Source organism: Zeugodacus cucurbitae, chromosome 6 (genome assembly GCF_028554725.1).
Source record: "Zeugodacus cucurbitae isolate PBARC_wt_2022May chromosome 6, idZeuCucr1.2, whole genome shotgun sequence".
In the NCBI taxonomy this organism is placed as follows: domain Eukaryota; kingdom Metazoa; phylum Arthropoda; class Insecta; order Diptera; family Tephritidae; genus Zeugodacus; species Zeugodacus cucurbitae.
Window position 1 is genome coordinate 20,820,055 of NC_071671.1, and position 20,150 is coordinate 20,840,204.

At 33.2% G+C, this 20,150-nt stretch overlaps 1 protein-coding gene across 8 annotated transcripts in view; it reads right to left on the reverse strand.

Annotated features, from left to right (window-relative positions):
* Positions 1 to 20,150, reverse strand: part of LOC105220342 (protein kinase C, brain isozyme) — a 699,782-nt gene that overhangs the window by 21,683 nt on the left and 657,949 nt on the right. For 6 of the 8 annotated variants that reach the window (XM_054234421.1, XM_054234417.1, XM_054234418.1 and 3 more), the window contains 3 exons: positions 19,495 to 19,526; positions 18,912 to 18,991; positions 10,483 to 10,597 (listed from right to left, as the gene is read on the reverse strand). In XM_054234421.1, coding sequence (XP_054090396.1) covers positions 10,483 to 10,597; positions 18,912 to 18,991; positions 19,495 to 19,526 — 227 coding nt within the window. Of the gene's footprint in view, positions 1 to 10,482; positions 10,598 to 18,911; positions 18,992 to 19,494; positions 19,527 to 20,150 lie in introns of those variants that run through there. The other 2 variants (XM_054234416.1, XM_054234425.1) reach the window with 2 other exon arrangements.

Below are 20,150 nucleotides of genomic sequence, written 5' to 3' on the forward strand. Positions count from 1 at the left end.
AACCCACACATTATACTGAAACCATTTCATTAGATAGCATTGGTATTCAAAAAGTCGTTAAATGTCTTTTATTAGTTCATATTTGGATATCAACATATCAAATTCAATCTATTAAAACATTCAGAAATTTTCCAGTATCAATGACATAATTTTGATACTACTCTGTCAAGTAGTGTAATTACTTCTACTTTCATAAAACTGAAATTTTTGAAGTGGATATTTGTATCTTATATAGTTCCACGTTGAAGTTGATCATATGAAGATCAGCATAGACATTTGCCAAATTAAATTATAGGGTGCTTTTTAGTGGTTTAATTGACAGAAGAATGGTTGTCAAACTAGCTTTCGAAGTAAATACTTCGGTTTAGTAATTATTTTATGAAATAATATATCTAGCTAAAGTGTTATGTTGATGAAAAAAAACTTTTAGACTCCCTTGCATGTAGAAAAAGTTACAAATTGCAAGCCACAGATATTTTTGATATCTAGCCCATTATTAACTAGGTAAGATCGGCTATTCTGGAAAAGGTCTCGCTAGGATGTTCTAACACTGAATTCCGTAAAATTTTCTAAATATTTAATCTAATTATATAATCTACCATTTACAAATATTATATAATTTTTCTATTGTAATTGTCCTTGAGCTGTAGTGATACGCCTAACTTCGAAAAAAATATTTAAAAAACAATCTAATTTTTTATATATTTTTCTTAAAAAATCGCATAAAACTATACATCCACCAACCGTTAATCCGTCTGAAAAACTGCCCGCCAGATATTGTGATAAAGAAAACTACCATAAGTCTAACAAATATTTTCACATTTGTGGAATCTAACGGAATAAAGGAACAAAAATAAAGCGAACCAAATAAATGACAGCAAATACAAGAAATAATTTCATATTACACATAATGATTTACACATCTAAAAATATGCTTAAACAAATGTGAATCATAAAAAGGTCGTTAAGGCCAAACAGCTGAGGTCTCGGTTGCCTAACTCTTAAATGACAAACAGAGAATGTGGCACAAAAGGGAGCAAAGAATAGTTTACAATGCTTAAGGGATGCCATACATACATATTATAATAATATAGATATATCTGATATATATATACGAATAATTTTCTTATATCCTTTCATCATGTCTATCTACACATATTTTCACAACATATCATTGGAATGTAAGGAAACTGTTACAAACCAAGTTTCATTGAAATCGATCGAGTAGTTCCTGAGATATGGTTTTTGACCCATAAGTGGGCGACGCCACTCCCATTTTCCATTTTGTAAAAAAATCTGAGTGTAGCTTCCATCTGCCATTTCTTATGTGAAATTTAGTGTTTTGACGTTTTTCGTTAGTGAGTTAACTCACTTTTAGTAATTTTCAAACCTTTGTATGGGAGGTAGGCGTGGTTATTATCCGATTTCTTTCATTTTTGGACTGTATTAGGAAGTGGCTAAAAAAAACGACTGCAGAAAGTTTGGTTTATATAACTCTATTGGTTTGCGAGATATGTAAAAAAACTTAGTAGGGGGCGGGGCCACGCCCACTTCCCCAAAAAAATTACATCCAAATATGCCCCTTCATAGTGCGATCCTTCATACCAAATTTTATTTCTATAGCTTTATTTATGGCTTAGTTAAGGCACTTTATGTGTTTTCGGTTTTCCCCATTTTGTGGGCGTGGCAGTGGTCCGATTTTGCTCAGCAACCTTCCTATAGTGCCAAGAAATAAATGTGTCAAGTTTCATCAAGATATCTTAATTTTTACTTAAGTTACAGCTTGCACAGACGGACGGACGGACGGACAGACAGACATTCGGATTTGAACTCCACTCTTCACCCTGATCACTTTGGTATATATAACCCTATATCTAACTCGTTTAGTTTTGGGTGTTACAAACAACCGTTATGTGAACAAAACTATAATACTCTCTCACAACAAAGTATAAAAACTCTGCACTCCACTTCATTTCCTTTAACCACATTTTCTCCAACATTACAGCACTGATATACGCGTCTTATATCCGCACAGCTGCGTCAAACTCTCCGCACATAATTCATCTCAAGCATTGGCTTTTGAAAAATGGCCGAAAAGTAGCAAGCTGACAGATTTGGTCAAAGCGCATACACACACACACCCTCATATGTATATTTAAAAGCCTGTTGCCGAAGTTGTTGCAAGTGGAGCGCAACCCACTTTTTGGCTTTTGAGTGGAACACACAATTCGTGTGCTGCCTGTTGAGCTGAGTTGAATGGCGCCATTTTGTTTGCACTTGGAGTTGGTTTTCGGGAAGTTATGTGCAAAGTTTTTATGGTTTGTATTTTATGTATACGAATATACTTGTTGCTGGTATTTTGTATTTTCATAGCGGCTGCGGACCACTGCTTGCTTTACCCCCAAAGGGGACTTGGCATTTAATTGAGCGATTTCACTGTTGCTTTGTTTCATCAGTTTTGTTACGAGTTGATTTTTATGTATGTGTTCTTTCGCTTTTGATTCTCTTCAACATTGTGCTGGAATCGGAAAATGTTTGTCGTGCTATATGTGTGCTTGCTTATTTTTTATGGACTTGCTTAATATTAATTTTGTATAATTTTTCAGCCATATGTTTTTGTCGTTTGAAGTTGTTGTTTTCACTTTATTGCTGTATTGCTTTTCGCTTTTTTCGTACTTGTGAAGTTACATTTTTCGCACAGTCAAACTTGTTTCTTGCAATTATTATTTTATGTCTTTAAAAATTAGGGTTTCGTGGTGGACTCTTATGTTATTTTTCTCTTAGTTTTTTTCTTTCTTTAGCATTAAGTTGTTTCTGCAGTTTGGAATTCATCAAAAAAAATATATATTTTTCTTAAATCAAATTTTCACTATTACCAAAATTTTTTCAAGACATTTGTTTTGCTTTTTTATATTAGATATAGAAGCACAATCTTCAATAAATTAAACTAGTTTTCCATACTATATAAGATTTCTTCATATTTGTACCTTGGGTTACATAGAACAAGTAATATAGACCTGTGGAGAATTGCAAGCTCTTGACAAAGTTTAATGAAATCATAGCAAAAATTACTTGAGGCTTAGAAAATCATTAGACATTCCAGTTAATGAACTATGTAACAGAAATAACTTTATATAAGAGTGAATGAACTCAGCTTTCTGAGATGTCTAGAACTTCTGGGACCAAAATGTGTCAAAGTGATCAACTTTAAAGAACGAAATACCTTCTTTAACTAGAACTTGACGAAGAAAGAAAGAAGGAAAACACCAGTCGTTTGAATTGTTCACTAATTGGTCCGTGTTCTATAATAGATGCACGAGGTTAGATTTGCATTGAGGAGTGGAAACAAAGCAAAATATTTATTTAGATAAAATTTGGCACTGATATCCGAGGCCAATTATGCAAAACAGTGACCTAAATTGATCAGTTCTTGATCACATTAAATGTCATCGGTTTCTTCAGAAACTTTAAACAGTTTAGACTTCGGTCACTTGCCAGGATTGGGGGCACTGATAAGGGTTGGATAAGAGGTTATTAATGAAGAGGCGGAGTTAGAAAGATGAAAGATCATCGGTCATATGAATATCCAATTAATGCTCCAAGTGCACCAATTTTGATACTTGAAAACAAAGAATAATGACAATTAACTACCGAAGCATAAGCGGCTTTGGATTTAAAGATCTTATCTCAATATCAGTCAAAATTATTAATTTCTTGTTGGGATATCATTTTCGAGTCGTTCCATAGTATTGAGTTTTCCAAAGCATTGAAATAACTACATCAAGCCCAGATCCTGATGAATGTGTTTCCTTCTTGAACACGGGAGCTTCTCTCATAGGAGCTCTTTTGTCATCTCCACTGTTCAAATAATGGTAGGACATCGGAAGATTGAAACAAAATTATTTATTGATAAATTCATCTCCTAGTGGGCTACGTTTTTATATACAAAAAATTATTGGAGATCACAACATGTCTGTCCTATTCTAGGCAGCTGCTTTATCACCCACTTCTTTCATTCAACGAGACTGTCCTTATTCCGTACTTTCCTCACAAAAACACTGTGAAAAGTCGTTTCTTGGATTTGCACAATTGTGAACACATTTTATTAAACTTCCGCAATTTAATTTCAAACGTTTGCAATGCAAATATTCATTTTCAAATGTCTTTTCTCTGAATCAAAAATCTATAAAAATGAGTTAAATTGGAAGTGCTCTCACTACAAAGCTTCTAACACAATTTTGACTTTTTCACCTTTATTCAAACAACAGTTGGGATCTTATCAATTGATTAAAATTGTTCAGCACAACTTCAATTAAATTTATCTTAAATTTTATTTTATTTACGGCATCTAATTGAAAAATTCTGTAGGACTTCATTTCTGCCAGCCAGCAGCTTCTTCGTCAGCTAAGTAAATGGTAAAAGAGCGCCGCCTGCAGTCAATCACAGCCAAGTTCGTGCGTCTCACAATTTAATTGGATTGATTTAAATTGATGTCGAATTTCATAGCATTGGAAGATTGAGATAAAATTAATGCGCCGCTCGTTGGTGAAGTTTCACTTTCGAACTTCAACTTTTTGCGGATGCGAGTAGTTGCGTGAAAGGTAATTACGATCATCAATTCAAATGAACGAAAAACGAAAAATATTCATATTAAATGACAACACCGTCAGTGGGTTTAACAACTTCGTCTTCAATGGTATTCATACGCCATGGAGCGCTCTTGTAAAAAACAACATGTGAATTGCGCTTAATGAAGGGCACTCCATTGGGGGGAGGTTTCATAAAAAATGCATGGAAAGCGCCTCAGGTAAAAATAATCGCAAAATAGAGAGACCGTTAGACAGTTGGCGCGTCAGTTGTTTGTAAGTTTTTATGCCGTGCTCACGAGTTGACTAGTTTTTACTGGCCCTCTGGCCACCTACCACCCAGAATTGTTGCTCTAATGTAGTTTTGTTGCTGCATAGTTTTCTACATACGAAAAAAATTGAAATGTTTCTGCCTACGTTTGTTTGTCTCTTCAACTGTCATTTTACTAGTTTTAGTTTTCTTTTGCTACGTATTTTCTCCTCACACACATACAGACAAAACAAATAATGTGTGCTTATGTTCGCCTTAAATTGTTATATGAAACATTATTATGGCGTTTAACAGCGAAATTTGCATTCATAAATATTTGATGTGTGTTTTGTGGGCTTAACTGTTTTTCATGATATTTCTTGATATTTATTCAATGTTTTCTTTTTCTATTTTTCGTTCAAATTCGTCTTATTGTGTTTGACTTTAGTTATTTAACTCACTTAACTTATGCCACTTAACTCTTCAATTCAAATTAGTCAGTGCGTTATGGTTTATTATACACATAAAATGCATGTATTTAGTGATTATAGTAATTAATTGCCGTCTTGTAGTAAATTTCTCTACTGGATAAGGAAGTACTTGAAGTTGTATGTTAAGTATTTGAGAAAGTTTTTCAAATATGTAGGTAGTGGTCATAATACTGACGTTGTTTAGTTAAATAAAAAAAATATGTACAAGTTTGTATTTATTTATCGGATTCAACAACCAATATCGTAACACTCAATAGTCTGCAGTCTTGTCAACTGTTGTCATTATCATAGTCAAATTGCTAAACATTTCTTTTTTTAATTTTGAATCACTCAATATTTAATTTTTCATTGAAATAGTTCCTATTTCATTAAATCAAATGCACTGACTGTGATTGTTAAATAGTTGCCGTTTCATATATATATATCAATTTGTAACAGAAAAAATGTAATTTTACTTATCAATCATATCACATCCAAAAAATGAAGGACACTTCTTGACAGTCATTGACAAATAGTTGTCACTTCATTTATATAGCAAAATCATACTTATCAATTCTATAGCATTATAAACTAAATTGAAGCTATTTAGTGGAACACTTATAGTTGTAAAATTTTCTGTTTAGTATCATTAAATTTGCCATTATGAAAATAGCATATTATTAAGCAATACTGTCTCTTTTAGACAATAAATATTACTAATATGGAATCGAAATTGTGGGCATTTCTTTGATGCTATAGAAATGTAAGTTATTGAAAGGGTAAAATTGTCAGTTTATTTTCTTTCGAAATTTTGATAGCAGCGCCATCTTTCGCAATATCTTTTTGAATATTAATAATATAAATTTGTATTAATTTTTAATTGATTCAAATGCAAAATATATCAATAGATAAATATTTATTTTAGAAAGCTTTCGATCTGAGCGCCATCTTGCTGGTAGAGTTTACTTACTATCTTAATTGAAATACTTCAAATTTGATCTCAAACATGAGAAACGTTGGTTAAAGCGGATTCATGAGATCCCGGCTTACTTACGATTTTATTTTTTTGCAAGTAATAGAAGCCAACTTTCAAGTCTAACTTTTGGAAATTGCTCAACTATTTTTATACATTTCAGTATTTATTGAAGATCGCTTACGTTGTTTTTCAAATGAAGTTAATTTGTAGATAATTATTGATAATACATATAATATTTATTAAGTATTATTTGAATCATAAACCTATAACAAATTTAAAACCCACTACACTACTACACAACCAATATTTATCTAACCTAATGTGATTTCAACTACTCAGCACTCGAAACTGCCACATGTCAACAACTTCAAGCGCATTAATATTCATCAGGGTTGCTGAAAGTCAGAAATACCGTCAGCGCAGTCAAATTGAGCGAAGACACGCAAAGTCATTGTCGAAAAAAGGATTGCTGGCAAAATAAGATGAGGGGAAGAAAGTGGTACATATATGCACATTTTTGAGAGTTTATACACGCATTACGTGTCAAGCAACAGCGCGAATCGGCAAGCAATAGATGCATATCTCGTCAATCATACAAGTCGCATGTGACACCTTGACAACAACAATAACAATATGGTGAAATTTGCAGTAAATGTGAGGCGGGAACACAAAAGGAATTTATAAATTCAATATTTTGTAGTTATTTGCATATATTTGTAAATATACTAAATCTTATATACACACCTCCACATATATTCAAAGCTTTGCCCACTTCAGTCTTTTCAAGTGCTTTGCCGGCTGCCTAAGTACTTGGCTGGTTTGTTGGTGCACATACTCTCCTACACAAATACCCAAACGAGTATAAATTGCCAACAAAGCTTCTCTAAAAACTGTTGCCACGTGTACGCGCACTCACACATATCCAAAGCAAACTCAAACGCACGTTGCAATATTAGATTTTATACATGTATATGTGTGTACCTGTCATATTTGCCAATGGCACGCATGTGTGTGCTTTGCTCTACTTTTATATATGACACAAATTTATGGCATGGCAATTTAACATTGAAAATGGCCACATCAGCAGATAAGCTCTTAACACACGCGCTAAGAATTCAAAAATACATACATACTAACAACCAAACGAATTAGCAGGAAGTCTACGTCTGACTGCATCAGATTATACAAAAAAAAGGAAAATGATAGAAATGAAGCATACATTTAGACTGCGCGCAAATTGAGATTTTTTTTGCCGTTTTTTGTGTGTTGAAGGTGGCAGCTACTGAGAAAATATTTATCAATTTTGTTATGCGGAAAGAATTTTGTGTTTGTGTATTATACGCGGACTTGGGCCTATGTACAGGCGCTAATTGGTAGTGTAAATATCCGGAAATTAGATTTTAACACTTATGACATACATGATGTTCTGCGATATGAGGTTCAAAGCAGTTCTTAAATGTATAGGGTGCTTCATTTTGTTTTAGCTACAAGTTATAGTTCTATTACTAAGCTTAAGTATAATTGAAATTTGGAGAGCAGCTGAGAAAAGTTGAATATATGTTAATTAAGCCAAATTAGAATATTAAAAATATAAAAGTCATTAGAAATTATTTAGAATTTTCTCACTTATTACTGACATAATTAGCCTTTAAGACGAGCTTCACACTGCCGACTATTAAACAAAATTTTCAAATCTGTAATATTCTTCACATCGTAGCTGTCTATTAAACCTTTTATGTCATAACTATTAATTGATTCCCCCAACGTTGAAAGCGATTCTTTTACACTAAGAACAATCGTAGAGTTAAAACCATCCACAACAATAATTTTGGAGCTTTTTAAGTTATCAAATTTATATAAAAGGGTGACTATGGTCATTTGTAACCACCAATATGTAAATGCATCTATGGGCAAGTGAATACATAAATATGCAGATTATTCTGTTGTTGTTGTTGCTTTTGTAACTTTTATATACGCATACATTTGCCTTTAATTAACTGTGGACGCACTCTACATACATATGGCTGTGTTGGCATTCACTGGCTGCAAGCGCGACTGTTGCTATTTACTATGCTACCCACACATACACATATATCTAGATATAACTTTATACATATATGAGAGTATTTACATACGTTTATGTGTCTATTTATAAAACTACAAACTAAACAATAGTTTTAGTATTTATTGCAGGCTTTGTTACTGCAGATTTGTTTCAGTCTTACGCGTACACAAGTACACAAATATTCTAATAATCTCAAGCCTATTTTCTCCTTGGGTTTTGTCACATGACAATTGCCGCAACAAATGATTTTATGCCTTTTATTGTTCGCTGTGTGTATAGCCTTATCTTTCTCTGTTATAGCTTTTGTTTACACAAGTGTTGAGTCACGGTGTTTTATACATAAGCAATGACATAGCGAAGAATGTGAAAAAATAAATTGTATGGTTAATAACAGAATTTTTTAATTGCCAATATGTTTTTAGATAAATATGAATGAATAAAATATGGCTTGTTTGCATTGTTCATCACGATAGCTCTAAGTACTCTGATTTCACTAGTGCACACATTGTGGTAAAAAGCTGCAACTCCGAATATATCACTTTATTTCGTTCAGAGATGGAAATATATGGGAAAGTACAGTTATTATTTTTTTCCCATAGACACTTTCACAGACTTTGATGATGAAATATCGATTAGCTTTTTGATTATAGATACAATTATTTTGGTAATTCGGTCTCTTCCATGGATAAAGACTTTGATATAGGAACTTTACTATGCCTTTCTTGAGAAGAACTCAACAAATATAGTGATAACAATCCAGAATCGATAATTCAAGCAGTTCTTTTTGGTATTGTGTATGACTTAGTCTGGTTTATGATTTTTACAGAGCTACCTATTAAACAGTGAAATAAGCTTGACCTAAAAAGTTTAAGTTACACCTGTTAGTTTAATTCTATTTAAGCAAATCTGTACTATTACATTCTTATTCTGAACTTCCAGTCCATTATTCCTCCATTTCTCATCAAATACCATAATTTTTTTAATAAGTCTGAAATTTTAAAAATTTATTAGTAAAAATATCACTCATACGACATGGTGCTTCATACGAAAATAAACACAAAATCCTTACGAAGAGTTTAAAATTTCATTTTTCAGCTTTAATTAATATTTAATTATAGTAAACAAAGTTAATTACACCACCAAACTACTACCAAATTACACTACCAAATTCTTAATCCCACACATCCTTGATAATCCGTCCAACAATATTCATTAAAAACGGTCAACTCAAGGTGTTGATATTTCATATTGCGTATTAAGTAAAAGCCATACAGAGGCAACGACGTGAAAATCGAATCAGTGAAAATTGCAAGATTGTGTCTTAATGCCGCTTAAGCGCGCCCAAGATGGTATGTAAGGATGTGTAAGGTAGTAAACCAGAATGTATGTGCACGTTGTGACAGTATTTTATGCACAATCTCAGCTTTATGCGCAACAAAAAAAAGATAATATTTAAATGAAATTGCACACAGAGGGATTGCGTGCGTGCAGGCAGCATCTACGGTTGTCAGGTGAGCGGAAAATTGAATATAAAGTGGAGCTGGGCTAATGAAAAGAAATGTTTGATGGCTTTTGAAAAAGAAAGAATAATGAATAAGTTAAGAATCGTTGATGGTGAGCCAGATTATTTTAAATATTCAAAAAAGACCAAATTATTTGTTGTTTAAGGAAGCTGTCTGGACATTTTGGAAGTGATTGGTAGACAATGAGTAGGTTAAATGATTATTTTATGACATATTTTCAAACTTTTGGAAATCATTGCATAAGTTAAAAAAAAAATTATAAGGAATTTGCTAAAACATTTTATCATTTCATGTTTTTTTCATTTTCTATCAGATTTATTGATCTGATTGACCTATACATAGTTTTATATTTAAATATTTGAACCTTAAATTAACCTCTTCATTAGCAGATCGTTTGAATGAAAATTTAAGAGCAAATTGAAAAAAAAAAAATCTTATACGTCATTATTTTTTAAATAAAATAATAAAAAAAGTTCCTTCATCAAACACATCTCACTCTCATATACTTTCCAAAACTTGTTGAGTGTGTAATTTTCTTACATCACTTGGCACTGTCTTAAAACTCATAAGTTCTACTTCGTACACGCACACATACTCTCAGTCTGCTGTTACCTGAGCATTTGAGACCCTGATGATAGATGCCGTAGAGTAGCGAGCCGCAGTGGTCGCAAAATGTGGGACCGCCAAATGTGAATGGTTCGAAATGATGCACTGTTTGTGGTGAATCCTGTGATTTTTTATATTGTTTTTTTTTTGTTATTTAAAAAAATGTGTTTATATATTTTTTTTTTAGTTCGTTTTATTAATTTATAATTATTTTTCAAAATTTGAAAATAGTAGAATATTTTTAAAAATTTTTTAATGCACAAATTTTAAAATATTTTCCAGATTTGTTTTTAATTTTTTGGTTATTTTTCATTATAAATATTTTATTTTTCAAATAACATTATTTTTATATTTGTGTTTTTGCATTTTTCACGAGCCCGTGTAAATATTTCCAGCCAATTACGCAACGTACACAATCAATTTTACACCGTTACACGAGATTGTATTGGATTTCATCGTTTATTGTCGTTAAATACAGTTATTGTTGTGATGTTGGCGTATTGTTTGTGATTGCAAACAGTTGGCAACGACATTGATTGCGCGAATTTGTATGTCATGAGAGTTTCACAGGTGATGGTTTTACAAAGTTTTCAGTTTAAATTTTATTGCCGATTTTTAGTGTAGAGATCCATTTGAGAGTATAAAAATGTTATGAACATTTTTAAATTTTGTATTTTTAAATTTATATTTTCGATTTTTATAAAGTTTCATAACGGTTTATTAGATTTTTGTTTTGCATAGCGTTGTTGTTCGACAAATTTTAAATTTTTTTTTAAATGTTAGTTTTTTATAATTTTTTTTATCAATTTTCGTTGGTGAGATGATTGTTTGTTGAATGTTGGACGCACAAAACGATACACAGGACACGTGATATGTTGCAATTTGCATGTGTCAAGTTGCAGTTGATGAATTTGATGTTTTAATTGTTTTTGATGTTGATGTGAAAAACGCATACAAAAAGAAGAAGAAAATATGTGAGAATGCAATGAAGAACTACTGTTTATATAATATTTAATACTGTTTATATATTAAATAAATATGGCATAATTTTTTTTAAATATTTCTAAAATTATTATTGTCAATATTGATACTACGATTTTAAAATATATTGTAGATAATTTTTTTGATAATAATTTTACTTAAATTTCCTATTTCCTCACTTATAACCAAAAATATATAAAAAAAAAAACAATTATTATAAATTATATATAATTTTGAATTTTTTTTAACTTCACCAGTGCTTTTTAAAAACTTTATTTAAATTAAAAATTTTGAAGACTTAAATTAAGACTTATAATTAATTATTGGTGGAGTATGTCTCAGGACAATACCACGGTTGGAATGAAACTCTAACTGATTTAAAGTATATGCCAAGAAAGCTTTAAAATTTATTTATATAGGATTCGAAAGGTTAGAGAATTTTTACTCCCTTAAAGATTTGAACATAAATAGTAGCCAAAATTTATATATAGACTTATTTCAGACAAGAGACGCTATAATGCATATCTTCCTGAATAACCTAGACAATGTAGGGATCTTATATTACAAATATAAAATAATGATAGTTGCTAGGTAGTTCTATATCGGAGCGACTTTGGGGGAAGCTCTATTTAAACTTAACGCAATCATTATTTTCATTTGCATTGTTTCAGAAGAGCTAATTGTAACTAAAAATTGTGAAATTAAGAATTTCGTGAGTTTAGAAGGTTCAAGGGGTCTATTATTCTACTGTGTGTTCGATTCAACCACTTTTGCTTAGTGAGTTCAATAATAAAGTAGAGGATGTATTGACAGATTAAGATTAAGTCAAATATGAGATAAGTTGTTCGATAAGTTCGATAAGTGAATGATAGATTCCAGGTAGGAAGACTAATCGGTCCAAAATAATTAAAGTTTTCCGAATTTTTAACAATAAAAATCGGAGGCCTTGATTTAGATTAAATTTCGGATAACTCTAAGACTACAAGTAATATTAAGGATTAATTAAAGTTTAAGCAATTGAATCTTCATGCATTTTAAAGTCTTAATAACGAAAGAATCGTTTGGTGACATTGCTGTGGCACGCTTAAAGCCATATACATCCTTACGGAAGTGGTGTTGCGCTACTGAAAAAAAAAATATAAAAATATTAGGTCTACAACTTTGCTTCCGCCGTTTTTTGTAAATTTAAGGTTTTTTTTTGTATAATAACGGTTACAAAAATGTTATTCAAAATATTAGCCGTCGCTCGCAACTACTTTTGACCATCTTTCTGGCAGCATGCATATTCCGTGCAAATGTCGAGAATTCGGATCAAAAAGTGACATTTTCAGTTGAGAATAAGTTTGGGATGCAAACAGATGTCTACAAATATTTTGTTGGGTTAATGTGGACCCAATGTCCAAGGTCGATATAAAACGATTTAATCGACCAGTGCTTTACCCTACAGACTTCTATTGGAAAACGGCGGAAGAAAAGTTGTAGACTTAATATTATTTTCTGGATTGATGTGAAATTTAAATTCCAGAGATTTCACGCGAAATAACAAACAAATGCGCTTCTATGAAGAGTCAAGCGAGGGATTAAGAGATACAGCTAGAAGAAGATAGTTAAAGAAAGTGTGACGATATTCACACTTTCACACTCATTTACATATTTACACGCGTGTGTGGGTGCGTAGAGCACTGTGTGAAATCTCGCACACACACACACACACACATTTATGAAAATATTTGTTGCAAACCACTCAAGTGGTTTACTTTGTTCGATAAGTTTTTATTATTTTCTGTGCTGCAAAATTAAGCGAAAGTGCAGAAAGTGTGGAGCAAAAATTGTTGTTTGCATTACAATACCTGTGTCACGCTTGATGTAGAATAAGACACATTCAAAATAAAATTTCTTGCACTCTAAATTTCGCAGAAATCAGACAGGGACTGACGCTTGACTCAAGCTTCGACTGCTTGCCGCACTTAATATTTGCCTTTGCATTTGCTGACAGTTTGTTGCATGCAAAGAAAATTGTTGTTGCATTACGCATTCACGGGAATGTTTGTATGTGTGCGCGCGTAACTTTTGACCAACAAAAGTCTATATATAGTACATATTTATGAGCAGTCCTTGTGTGGCATGCAACATGCCTCTGGGTAGCACACACGCTGCCGCACACTCGTGATTACCCGGATGGGTAATCTGTTTCTTGGTATTCAGGCACCCTAGCTGGGCTCTAAGCTACGGGGGGGTCGGCAGGTCGCGGATAGCCGAACGGCCTGTAGTAGCAGGTTAGTTGCGAGATAAGTTAAAACGTATAAGCAATCCCCGACGATGAGCGACAAGAGTGAAGGATGCGGTATAAATGCTAGCAGATCCGATGAAACTCCTGTGACAGTGGCGAATCGACACCGCCTCTTAGAATTAAGTGTTCCCATTATTATTCTTGGACGTAATGAGCCAAAGAAAATCCAGGCGCGACAGACCCATAGTGGGCGGCTTCCTGGTCAGCGTCTGTTCACCAGGTTAGGTGCGGCTGCCATCATGAATCGATCGGTACGCACCGCGGCACACTGGGAGTCCCTCGAAGTAACGACAGCAACTTCTCTGCTGTCGTGACCGAAAGGGTGATGTGAGCCTGCTCTGTCGAGGTGTCAGTTGCGGTGTGTATCAGTAACCCGCCCCTTCGGGCTCTGATCAAGGAGTGTGCATTGGACGTAGGAGTAGTAGCCTACGTTGCCCCGGGCGAGCGCCGGTCCGTCCGTGTTTTCCGGGACTGGTAAAGCGAAGGACAGGCCTTAGGGAACTGGGGTAGGGGCCGTGCCCCGAGGGTATGCCCGTTCCTGTTTATTTCGGCCCGCCCCCCTGCACACGATGCGCTGGTAAATACAACCAATGGAGAGTAACATGAGAAACAAAACAACACATGTCAACAATAACAGTAGTAACAGTTTGGGTGATAATGATAGCAAGCTACAAGATACATACTCTTTCCAAACGACGCCGAGTGTGGATTCAGACCCGTTCAAGCGCGTACCTAAATTAGGTAGGTCCCCGGTGAAAAACCTTAGCATTGAAAAACCAGCTCGAGCGAGATCATCGCCACCAGTGCTATGTGATGCGCTCACGAAGACAGTACAACCTCGGGAGACTATATGTCTGAGCTGGGGGATACGATCAAGAAGTTAAATGAAATAATGAGTCCATCAATAACAGTATGAGAGATCTTCTAAGTCTGATAACAAAGCTGTATGCAAGTGCTCAGGAGGAGCACATCGCAAACAAAGAAATAAGACGTAGTATTCTCACGATGCCAATGACAGTTGAAACAACGCCAAAGAGACCCCGTGAGGAAAAACAGCTGAAACGTAGAACGCCCCCAAAGAGAAACAAAACCACACATAAAGAAACTGCGAGCAATATAGAAGCTAAGCCAAACAATGATACAAAGGGAAACAGTCCTGTTAAAAGCAAAGATAATGAGATGGGAAAGAAAGATGGATAGATTAACGTTAAACGAAAATCACAAAGGAAGGCTCCTAATAAACCCCCACCTAGACCCGATGCTTTAATCATCGAGCGGACTGGTGAAATGTCCTACAGCGACATTCTAAGAGCAGTGAAGAAAGACGATAAACTACAGAAACTCGGCGAAAATGTGACGAGGATTAGAAAGACGGCCAAAGGTGAAATTCTTATAGAACTAAAAGAGGCGCAAATGAAAAGCACTGGTGAGTTCCCGACCGAGATAGGCAAAGTACTAGGAAACGAGGCGCAGATTAGAACACTAACCCACGAAGTAATGGTGGAAATCAGAGATCTCGACGAAATCACAACTAAGGAGGACATCGCCGAGGCAATTCGCTCTCAAATAAAAGAGTTATCAAATTTTGACAAAAAGTCGATCAGAAGCATTAGACCGGCGTATCTTGGAACGCAAATAGCCGTGGTAAGCCTACCAGCCGTCGAAGCAAGAACTCTCCTAGACACACATAAAATAAAGACAGGCTGGGTAGTGAGTAGAATAAGGGCGAAACTAAACTTAAGGAGGTGTTTCAGGTGTCTGGAATACGGACATTTAGCGAAAACTTGCGCCAACCCTGACGATAGGAGTCAGTGTTGCGTCAAGTGTGGCGAAATCGGACACTTTGCGAAAGAGTGCTGCCAAAAACCGTCATGTAACGCACGTAAGAAAAAAGGTAGAGAAAACACTGACCACCAAATAGGTAGCTAGAGGCGTGTAAAAGCACCAAAAAATGAGAGTAATGCAGCTTAACTTAAACCACTGCAAGGCTGCACAAGAACTTCTTGGGCAAACTGTGTACGAGCAACATTTGGATGTGGCTATAATAAGTGAGCAGTATAAGAACATAAATGACGGGTCATGGATCTCCGACAGTACAAGCAAAGCTGCTATATGGGCCTGTGGAGGAAAAACATTCCAAGACAAGCCGTTGCTAGGTAAATCATACTACACTCGTGCAAAAATAGACGGGATCAATTTCTATAGTTGCTATATCCCGCCAAGCGTACCCCAAAATGACTTTGAAAAAATACTAGACGACCTGGTGAGAGAAGTCCTGACCACTACGATGAATGTAGTGGCAGGTGATTTTAATGCGTGGGCGATGGAGTGGGGTAGCACCTGTACGAACAGGCGCGGAGACACTCTACTCAAAGCATTCTCTTTATTAGACGTGGTGTTGCTAAACACCGGAAACAAAAACACTTTTGAAAAGAATGGCCGCGGTTCTGTGATCGATATCACATTCGTCAGCAGCCCTCTGGCGCGGACAACAAACTGGCATGTGGGTGACCTCTACACGCACAGTGATCACCGGGCTATTTTGTTTGATATTGGACACTCAACGCGAACTTTAAGGAATCCACGTTTTAATACTGTAAAAAGAAAAGGATGGAAAGTGCAAACGTTAGACGAAGAGCTCTTCAGAATCTCGCTAGATGATAACTTGAATTGTGCGGAAGATATAGATCGACAGGCTGAGATACTTGTGAAACACATTAGTAAAGCATGTGATGCGTCTATGTGTAGAAGGAAAAATGGAACCTACAGAAAACCCGTATACTGGTAGAACCAAGAAATTTACATCTTAAGAAGTGAATGCCACAAGGCGAGGCGGATTTATCAACGGAGTCAGGGGTCGACGAACCATGAAGAGCTGCGGGAAGTTTTTAAGCGTAAACGCAGCGAACTGAAAAATGCAGCAAATATGAAAATATATAACATAGCAGGGAGATCCATATGATGAAGGAATGAAAGCTTTACATCCGATTAGACATAAAAATGCTTTATATTCAATTCGTTCGCAGCCAGATTGTTTATGTATCAACAAAAGAAATGAGAAGATAATGAAAAATATATAGTATAAATAGTATTTCGTATTGATGCCTGTATATGTTTTACATTTTTCAAGCATTATGGTAGTGTGACTATATAAATATCTGAATATTTTAAATATGATACTGAGTTAAATAAATTTATTTCTTTTGTAATAATTTTTACTATTATTAACTCTACCTTAGGCAGAACTTCTTTTATATTAGTACATCAATAAAATAAATATTTTCCATACTATAAATCACCCTGTATATGAAATAAAATTTCAAACTTCCTTATACAAATACATATATATATATCTTAAATGCAGACAATTTAATTTGTTTTTTGTAAAAAAAAAAAAAAAATATAAGTAAGTTTACAAACATGCACTGGTGAAGTTTTACAATGCGCTTATCTTTCGGATTCGGTTTTTGTTTGCGTGCAGCTGACGCTTCCGCACGCGCTGCATCTGATGTATGAGAATAAAAGCATTTTGGTTTGTGTTGACAGTTTGACAATTGTATATAAATGTTTTCTGGCTTGCGGTTTTTGTTTGTTGCCTTGCATGTGTGTGGAAGTGTGAGCTTTATGTCCTTAAAACTTGCATTGTAGGTGTGAATTTGTAGATGTACGCATATAGTACTAAATTAGAAAATATATTTCGGAGGGAGAAAAAACCTAAAAATAGAGGTGGACGATTCAGGTCTATTTCGAAAAATGTGTCATCTTAATTCAGTGGCAACATATTGAAAAAACCAGAAACTCTCAGTAAGTGAGAAAAATAATAAATTGACTCATTTACTTTTTTGGACTAGTTGGGGAGTAGTTATGTGAAAAATATGAAGCATTCGTTTTCTAATCGGATAATAAGATAAGCTTAAGCATATATTTGTGGCAAACTATAGTCAACTAACAAGAAAGGTATGTATATACATACGTGAGCAGTTACTTGCTTATATGTAAGCTTATGTGTAGATGCTCTCAAACGCGGCGCATGCGGTACTAACGGTAGATTTTTATTACTTAAGATAAGCTATCCATTTTCCACGACTATTAGTTATGGCAAGGAAATCGGCCATATAAGGAACATTTATGTTTTAGTAAATAGTTTTCACTATTAGGTAATCATTATGGTGGAAAAGTTATTAATAGAAAACATTTCTTATATTCTAAGGAAATAGTATAACAATATACATATTTTGATGAAATTAATTTTCGTTTATTTCGCAGTGAAAAAATTTTATTTTCATATCAAAATTATTCAAAAATCATTAATCTTTATTTATTAACAATTTTCTTAAAATTATAAATAATAAAAATATATATTAATGTCTATTAAAAAAATAATGTAAGAAAATATATTTTGTTATTTAAAACCATTTTTTTTCTTAATACCAATGGTCTAAACGTGAAAAAATGTTAAGCAATATGAGTTTTGGTATTAATAAACTAATGAATGATGTGTACAAATATATTATGAAAATGTGTTAAAAAAAGAAAATTAATATTTATGACAAAAAACTAAACAAAAAATAGAATAATAATAAAATAAAATTGAAAGCAAATATTTGTAGTTTTTTAATTAATATATGAAAATAATTATTTCACAAAATGTAATAACTAAAAAATAAAATGAAATAAAATATAACTAAAAATTACCTAATTTATTTTTTTAGTTTAACAATTTTACAATTTTTTTATAAAAAATGTATGGCCATTAAATATGTTTTTTAAATAGTAAATAATTTTAAAGTTTTTAAAATATTTTCTCCTATTATTTTGAAATAAATTTATTATTAATTCATTTATTTTATATAAATGTATTTAAGAAATTGATAATAAATTAGTTGAGTTATTTTGTTTGAAATTGATTTATTTTTTTTTTTTGTAGAAAAACATTTAATAAATTTGAATACGAAATTTTTTAAAGTAAAAATATTAAGCATTGATATATGACAAAGAAACTTCAAATTTAATTTAAATAATTCCTTTAATAAAAAGTATATTTTCAGTATTATTAATTTTGTTCAATATCCTCATATTTGTGCAATTAATTATAAATTTATCTATTATTATAATTTATATTTATAAATATTTTTTGGAATCTTTCATTTCAGAAAAAACTTACGGAATCGATTCCCTTATCCTTGCCGGGGCATATGAACGTAACATATTCGTGACAACGCTTGTGCACCACATACGAACAAACTGTAATAAAGAGGAGAGAAGAAGAATGAAATAGTAAGAAATATAGTGATTTGACATAAAAAGTTAGTGTGATACTCAAAAGGTTGCAAAATGTTGTCTTGCTTCCTGCACTGTCCTTCGCCAAGGAGCGCCTCGTAAAAGTACAGTTAGCTTGTTGCTGCGACATGTACCAAAACTAGATATGTGAATATATATGGGTAGTTTAGAAAGTTAGTATGTAGCAATAATATATGTGTCTGTATGCATTTCTAAGCTATATCAGTAACCATAAGTCCATTATAGGGTCTGTTCGTACTAAGCTTGTATTGCTCTTTAGACTGTCAGTGATAGTTGTGCCGAAGTTGTAGTGATATCCTTTCATACCAATACTTGCACTAACTACTTTACTTGTTTAACTTTATATGTTTTTTTTTTATTTTCTTGATGTTTGTATTTTAGTATGTGAAGCTTAAGGCACTCTGTCATTGAGGTAGAAAATTTTGCAAGAAATGTTTTGAACTCACCTTGACATTGGAATCCTTGTTTGCCAAAGCCCCTGTAGGTTGTAAATGTAACGGGAGAGAGAGAAAAAGTAGAAAATGTATTATTAAAAATGCGTTTTTATGCAAATTGGATAAAACATTTTATATAAAAAGGTCAAGGAATATATTCAGGACCACTTATTTTAAACAGTTATACTATCATAAATATACATTTATGTTTAAAATATATTCGAAGTAGCTATTTTTTTTGTAACTTTCTATATACAGTTGAACTTCCATAAATCGAACTGCTCTAACTCGAAGTTCTCCATAATTCGTACTATTGAATTGGCAATAGAAGTCAAAACTCGAAGTTTTTTTGTGGATTATGGTGATTCGAGTTAGAGAAGTTCCACTGTATTTATAAAATAGTGAAGTCTTCCAAACGACATATCAATAAATTTATCAATGGAAATGAGGAAGGGACCTGTAACTTTTAAGTAAAATTATAAAAAAAAATTTTGACAAATCGACACTCTCTCTTCTGTAACAGTTCATCGGCATCTATTAAGCAGTTTCGATACCTTTCAGATTTTTCTGCAGCTAAACCCTGCGATCTTATGCTCAACGAATTGCTAAAAATAGCTATTCATGTATAGTATCAAGTTGTCTTAAAAGTTCTTCTATATACTGTTCTT